The 7,529-nt window shown below is 47.0% G+C and overlaps 1 protein-coding gene across 1 annotated transcript in view; it reads right to left on the minus strand.

Moving 5' to 3' along the window:
• Positions 1-1,660: 1,660 nt before the first annotated feature.
• The window catches only part of Noto (notochord homeobox), a 6,579-nt gene continuing 710 nt past the window's right edge, over positions 1,661-7,529 (minus strand). The window contains exons 2-5 of the mRNA XM_005385807.1: positions 7,146-7,369; positions 6,990-7,115; positions 3,486-3,700; positions 1,661-2,170 (exon numbers count right to left, since the gene is read on the minus strand). Of these exons, the coding sequence (XP_005385864.1) occupies positions 2,012-2,170; positions 3,486-3,700; positions 6,990-7,115; positions 7,146-7,369 (724 nt within the window). The 3' untranslated portion in view covers positions 1,661-2,011. The remainder of the gene's footprint in view (positions 2,171-3,485; positions 3,701-6,989; positions 7,116-7,145; positions 7,370-7,529) is intronic.

Consider the following 7,529-nt stretch of genomic DNA (forward strand, 5'->3'; position numbering starts at 1 on the left):
CTTAAAGCAGGGTTAGGGATGTAGCTCTGTGGTGATGTGTGTGATTAGCACACACAAGACCCTGCGTTCAGTCCCCAGGACTGCAGAACAGCACAGGTCAGCTGTGGCCCTGCAGCATGCTTGGAAAGGTTGGGGCATGGCAGCTGTGGCTCTTGCTGTGGGCTTGGGCTGAATAACTTTTTTTTCACTCCTTCAAGAAGTGATCAGCCGGGGCTGGGATTTAGCTCAGCGGCAAAGCGCCTGCCTGGCAAGCACAAGGTCATGAGTTTGGTTCCTGGTACCGGAGAAAAACCAAAAAAAAAAAAAAAAAGGAGCCTGTGTCTGCACCTGCCGTGGTCCCATGGTGACATTTGGGGATTGGGTAGAATCAATAATTAATAGGTAACAGATCTATTTTTTTTTTTTTTTAAGTGCAGGTGTAGTGGCATGCCTGAAATCCCAACACTCTGGGAGCCTAAGGCAGGAGATTCTAAGTTTGAGCCTAACCCAGGTAACTTAAAAAGATACTGCTTCAAAATTTAAAAAATAAACAAGGGCTGAACATGTGATCATGTATTTCATTGTGAAAGCTCTGGGATCAATCCCCAGTACCACAAAAAAAATAAAGTTCAAGTGACCCTTTTTTTTTTTTTTTTTTTCTGAAACAGGCAGATGTATATGGATTCCTTTGATTAACAGAACTAACTTTGGGTCCTGCCTAGGAAGGACTTCTCTGAAGACAGGGACAAAGAAGCATTCTTTGTTTTTGTTGTTTGAGACAGGGTCTCACTCCGTAGTTCAGCCTGGCCTTGGACTGTGTAGCCTAAACTGGTCTCAAATTCCAAGCAGTCCTCCTGCCTCAGCTTCCAGGATTATAGACGTGCATCACCATGTCCAGCCACAGAAGCATTCTTAAGGCTGGACACTGGCTCCCCTCAAGCTTACTTCCTATCCAGGAATCCACACACCTTGGGTCCAGGTTGTTTTCCAAGGGCTCCCTGGCTCCCTGCTTTTCCTCCCCTACCTTCAGAAAGCTGCCTTCTCACCACTAGGAGGCAGTGCTGTTCTTCTCCCGCCCCCTTTTCACCCTGCGTCCTCAGCCATTGTTGAATAAATTGTCTAAATACAAGTTGTGAAAATGAAGGTTGATGGTTTCACCAAAGCAGGCTGAGCAGGCTCCCTAGAGAGAAGCAGCAGATTCTTGGGAAGGAAAGGCAGGCATGACTGAAGATTTTGTAGGGGGTCGGGGGGTGACATGGAAGGGACCTAACTATCCTGTGAAAATACAGCAATGTTCTGACACAATGGACTCAGACTTCTCTATTCTACATAATAAGGAGGAGGAAGTGGAGGCAGGTAGCTGGAGAGAAAAAGATGATGGTCAGGGCAGCACATTGCTGAAGAAGGCAGCTGGACCTGAGCTGCTTCTGAGAGTGGTAACAGTTCAGACAAATGAAGAAAACGTCAGGCACTTGTGAAGAGAAGCAGGCTAAGCAGTCTGCTTTTCCCTCTTCTTTGCCTTCAACTCCACCATCTCTGGTGAGGAAGATTCTTCTACGCCTTGGCACTGATTCAGTGAGGCCCTTTCTTCTCCATGGCAGGCTGGGAAAAGATGGAGTAATCCCTGGGAAGCCAGGGCTGGTGTAGGTATCACTCCCTCAAGTGAGGAAACCTAAAAGCCTTAACAGCTACTGCACATTTACCACTGAACCTAGCACATTGTGAGTGCTTTACATGTCGCCCTGGGGAAGTGTAAGTTATGAACACACCCTTTACACAGATGAAGGGAAATGGTTCAGAAGTTCGGTAACTTAGTCAAGGACAAAGCTGACAGCCAAAGTCTGTGCCTCTGCCCATTACATTATTCCTGCTCCCGGGGGCTGATATAGAAAAGGGAGCCCTGCTTGACAGTTTAAATTCCTTTGGTGCCCTCTGACCCTGAGGAGGCTCTTCACTGAGATGCGGGGCAGGGAGGTCCAGTGGGTGCCCCCAGGAAGAACTAGCCCAGCTAGTAGGGCTTCCGTTGCAGTCCTCAGCTGTCTGCTCCTGACTCGGCATCTTCACTCTGGGTGCTGCTGTCGGAGCTGCTGGAGGGCTCGTCTGGGGAGGCAGCCGCAGCAGACAGGGCTGGCAGTTTCAGCTTTTGCTGTTTCTGATACTTGACTCTGCGGTTTTGGAACCAGATCCTCACCTATAATTCGGAACAGTGGGCAGACATGAGAATGTGACCAGCACGTCTCGCTACTCCCCCAGGCCTAGAGTGGTTACCCCTTGCTGTCTGGCAAAAAAACTGCTCTTCCTGCTACAGGAAATACCCCTCCAAAAAGCCCCAATCACCATTCGTTCATCCCAGTGTTTACTTCATAGGCCCTTACAGTGTGCTGGACACCAGCCTGGGTAACAGCGATCCAGTGGTGAACAATAGAGGCACAGATCCTGCCCTCATGGAGCTCACAGTCAAGTAGAGGGAGACTGGCAACAAATGAGCCAAACAAACCAGGTGTAGGAGCATCCCTATAATCCCAGCACTCTGGGAGCCTGGGGCAGAAGGATTTCAAGTTCAAGCCCAGTTCAGCAAGACCCTGTCTCAAAATTAAAAAGGGCTGGCGGTGTATCTCAATGTGAAGGCCTTAGGTTCCCATCAGCGGAAAGGGCTGGGCTTAGAGGTGGCTTGTTAACCCATGGGCATAGGTGAGACCAGTCATAGAGTTTGATGTCCGAAGGAAAGAAGCCTGCAAAAGAGTCAGAAGTGGCCAGAAAGCTGGGAGGAAAACCCAGATAGTGTGTTTCAGGAAGGGAGGGGGTGGTCAGCTGTAGTGAGAGCCACTGCAGGGTGATGTAGTTGAGGAAGGAAAGTATTTGCTAGCCTTCTCCAAGTGGAGGTCATTGAAGACTTTGCTGAGAAGCGTCTATGGAGTGGGAGGGAAAGTGTCCAGTGGAATGAGTTAAGGAGTGAATGAGAGGTGAAGACAGGGAGGGAATTAATGTAGTGAATTCTTGAGAAAAAAAAAAAAAAGCAGAGAAATGACACCATAGCTGGAGAATAGCCTGGGCTACATAGTGAGTTCATGGGGAAGGGTGTCAAGGGAATACTTATTATTTTTTAGAAGTCTCTTGTTCTGGTTTTTTTTGTTTGTTTGTTTTATTTTCCAGTACTGGGAATTGAACTCATGACCTTGCACTTGCCAGGCAGGCGCTGTGCCGCTGAGCTAAATCCCCAGCCCCTTAAAAGTCTCTTGAATATCTACTTAATTTTGCCCTTTATTTAGCATAGAAATACTTTATCATAAAGTTCTAGATGAATATTGCATGATATTCCCATTATGTTACTTCAAATGGACTATTTTTCTCATTACCTAAGGAGTGAACAAAAAGTTAGGGCCTGTCGCCTGAAGAGCTGGCACCCAGGAAGAAGGCGCCTGTCTCCCTCCCAACTTCCACTTAGGGCTTTCCAGAGGTATCTGTCCCCAGGCTTAGCCCAGCCCCACGGAAGTCCCCACTCCCACCTGGTTCTCTGTAAGGTGGAGCCGGGATGCCAGCTGGGCTCTCTTCTTTCCCACCAGATTGTGCTGTTTTGCAAACACTTTCTCCAACTCTTCCAGCTGCTCCAAGTTAAACATAGTTCGAACTCTCTTTTGGTGTCTCTCAGTGTCCTGAAGGTCCTCAGGAGGGGCCCAGTCTGGGGGCACCCAGAGGCCTGAGCAGTGAGCCAGTTCCCAGCCTAAAGAGCAACAAGCAGAGGGAGGTCAGCCAGCAGCCACTTTCCCACTCGTTTTGGAGGAGAGAATGGCTCCACTGCCCTGCCTTCCCCTGGCTAGGTAATAATAATAAGGCACAGTGCGAAAAGGCTGCAGAAATAACCCAAAACAAAGGAAAAATACTGTGCGATGCCTTCCGCCTCCACTACTCTCTCCAGCTGAGCGGCTGGACTTCCAGCCCTAACAGGAGTTTCCAAACCTCCTCTTTCCTTGCCCTCCTCTCTTGCATTAGCAACCTCGGGGCATCACCCTTTTCATTCATTCAACAGCCTCTTTTTGAATGTCTGCTATGCATCAAGCATGATTTCAGGACAAAGCAGAAATTCCTGTCTACATGGAGCTTACATCTTGGAAATGAGGAAACAGAAAGTAAACAAGGTAAATAGGTCCAACATTAAGTATGTCAGAGAGCGGTACACGCTAAGGGGGAAAAAGCAGAGAAGGGCAGACAGGATGAGCGTGGCTGCATTGAGGGAGGCAGTTTGCATCTATAGACATGGTGGCCACCTTACTGGGGAGGTAGTTGAACAAGATCACTATGTACAGCTTGTTCTCCATGCCCAGCTGAGCGGTGAGTGGGGTATGAAATTCTGCCCACTTTCTGCGGGTCAGTTATTGGTGTTCTCTGCCTGGAGGGAGAGATGCTCTTTTCTAAGAGACAGAAACACAATTTTGTTCACCAAGCTATGGATCAGGGGAGATGCATCAGCCAGGGGGCAGTGCCTGAGTCAGAATATGAAGAGGATGAGGGAGTGGGCTGTCTGGAGTCAGTATATCTCTGTGAGCCTTGACTTCCTTGTGCAAAATGGGGATAATACTACTACTATCACCTCCTATTATCTACCTCCAGAGGTCACAAGGATTTAAAAACATGTCAGAGTCGAACATGGTAGCACGTGCCTGTAATAACCACAACTCAGGAGGCTGAGGCAGGATGATCACCATGAGTTCGAGGCCAGCCTCGGCTCCATAAGTGAGATCCCATCTCAAAGAAAAAAAAAAAGAAAATCTGGGCTGGGGATATAACTTAGCAGCACAGTGCCTGCCTGGCAAGCACAAGGTCATGAGCTTGATACCTGGTACCAAAAAAAGAGAAAAATCAATAGAAATTATTATATATATTCCCCAAGGTCATTGTAAACTGCATGAATTGTTAACATGTACCAATAAAATTAAAAATTATTTTAAAAATCTATATCTATATAGATAGGTATATTCTATATATGTATATATCCTATAACCACCCAAGAGAAAATGCAGTGGGGGAAGAGAAAAATTCTTTCCAGATGTATTCCAGATCTGGGAAAAATGAAACTGGATTCATGCCACATACTCTGTACCGATAAAAATTTCAAGCAGGACACAGTGACACACACCTGTAATCCCAGCATGCTGGTAGGCTGAGAAAGCAGGATTGAAAGTTCAAGCCCAACCAAGGAAAACCTTGTCTTACAAAGGGAGTTGAGAAGTTGCTGGAGAAGTAGCTCAGTGTGAAGGCTCTGTGTTCAATCCCTAGCACCTCAAACAAACAAACAAACAAACAAAAAAAAAAACCAAACCAAAAGGAAAGGAAAGAAAAATTCCAAATGGAACAAGTATTTAAATGTAAAAAGTATACTCACAAAAATCAAGAAAGACCAGGAGAGGATTATTTTATGATTTTACAGTGGGAAAGATCTTCCCAAGCTTGATATGTGATACAGAATTCATTTATAAAAAGATTAATAGATTCAAATCCCAGCTATTCTGGAGTTTGAGGCAGGAGGGTTTTAAGTTCTACTTCCCAGCCTGGGAAACTTAGCAAGACCTTGTCTCAAAACTAAAAAATAAAAAGATCTGAGAATATAATCCAGTGAAAGAGCACTCCTGTGCTCACTCTGCAGTACTCAATCTGTTAGTTTCTTTCTAAAAGAAAGAAAAAAGATTAATACATTCAAACACATGAAAATTAAATTTTTTTCTACATGACAAAAATACTGTAATCAAAACCAAAAGGCCAATAAACAGAAAAAAATATTTGCAGTTCATTACATAGGGCTAATTTCCCCAATACACAAAGAGTTTCTACAAATTGATTGTTTTAAACACCCAACTAGAAAAAAATGAACAAAGTACACAGACACATAATTCACAGAAAAGAAAATACAGATGGTTCTCAATATATGAAAAAATGTCCCATCTAAATTATACTAGAGGGGCTGGGGATTTAGCTCAGCGGCAAAAGCGCCTGCCTGGCAAGCACAAGGTCGTGAGTTCAGTTCCCGGTACCGGAGAAAAACAAAAAAACAAAAAAACAAAACAAACAAAAAAAACCAACAAAATAAATTATACTAGAAAACGTACCATTTCTTTCTTCTATCAGATTGTCTGTTTCAAAACTTGGGTGAAACACTGTCAGCTGTGGGGAAAGCAGTCACTCTTACCCACAGCTGGGGCAAGGGCAGAGCCACCTCAGGCTCGGCAGAGGACAATCTGGCAAAACTGTGTGAGAGCACATGCTTTAGCCATACACAATTCTAGTCATACAAAAATAGTCTGTGTGTGGGGTTATTCACTGCAGCACAGTGTATACTGTAAAAGCAAGTGAGAAACAATCAGTGCCATCTGACTGATTATCTTACATTCCTACAATGGACTCCACTGTGGTTGTAAAGGCAGTTCTTTATGGATGGGAAAAATCTCTAAAACATGGTCAAGTGAAAAGTATAAACTGGGTGTAGTGGTGCACGTCTGTAATCCCAGCACTCAGGAGGCTGAGGAAGGAAGGATCGCTTCGAGTTCGAGGTCAGCCTGGGCTACAAAGTGAGTTTTAGGCCAGTCTGAACTGTCTCAAAAAGATTTTTAAAGTATAAAGTGCAGTGTGTATGGTATGCACAGGGAAAGGGAAGAACGAATAGATGGATGAGGTTTATATTTGGGTATTAAATATGCATGAAATACCTCTCTTAGTAAGTGACCAGGGGACAGGGTGGGAGAGGCAACTTTTCATATCTTAGTAGATATTTTGAAGCTCGGACTGTGCGGATGTAAAACTCATGCAAAAACCAAGTGAAAATGAGACAACTGGAACAAAAATGAGTAATCTGCAATTCAGCCTTGCGCTGTGTGAAGAGCTCAGAGGTGGTTTGGAGGGGTGGGCACGGCTCCCAGGCACAGAGCGCCAGTCTGGACAGGGTTAGGGGTCCAGCGTTAGAGCAGTGCTGACCGGGTTAAGGACCTGCAGGATGGGGAGAGGGAGGCCGGAGTACGAACCAGGCAAGACTGTTACAGTGATCTTGAGATGGTAGTTAAGGTGGGAACTAATTTTGCTCCTTTTTCCATCATGGGAACATAAGCAACCCTGAACTACGCAGCCACAAATGGCAAAAGCTTGCGTAGCTCAATGCTAAAGGGCAGCGGTACCCCAACCGTCGCACTCGCGCTGGGTTCGCGCCGCGCCCAGGGCGCGTTCGCTGCCGTCCCAAGCGCGCGCCAGCTCGCGGGCTCTGCGCGGTGCAGGGCGGAACCGGAGTGCGCAGACGGGAGCGCAGCGGCAGGAGAGGGCCTCGGGCGTTGCAGGACCACCCAACAGCACCCACCGCTCGCGCAAGGAACGGGTCGCGAATTCGGGACGAGAGCGGTTTGAGGGGTGTCTGGGCGGGCCACCAAGTTACCCCCAAAGATGGTGTGGGAAGGAGGGGGTCCGGGGACGCGGAGACGCAGGCGGAGGCACCCCGCCGCCCCAGCGCGGGCCCCCGGCTCCCCCGCGGCTTCTCAGCGAGACCGCGCCTCGGTTTCCACGGCCAGGTGGCG

Source organism: Chinchilla lanigera, unplaced genomic scaffold, assembly GCF_000276665.1.
Source record: "Chinchilla lanigera isolate Chin_1 unplaced genomic scaffold, ChiLan1.0 scaffold00023, whole genome shotgun sequence".
Taxonomy (NCBI): Eukaryota; Metazoa; Chordata; class Mammalia; order Rodentia; family Chinchillidae; genus Chinchilla; species Chinchilla lanigera.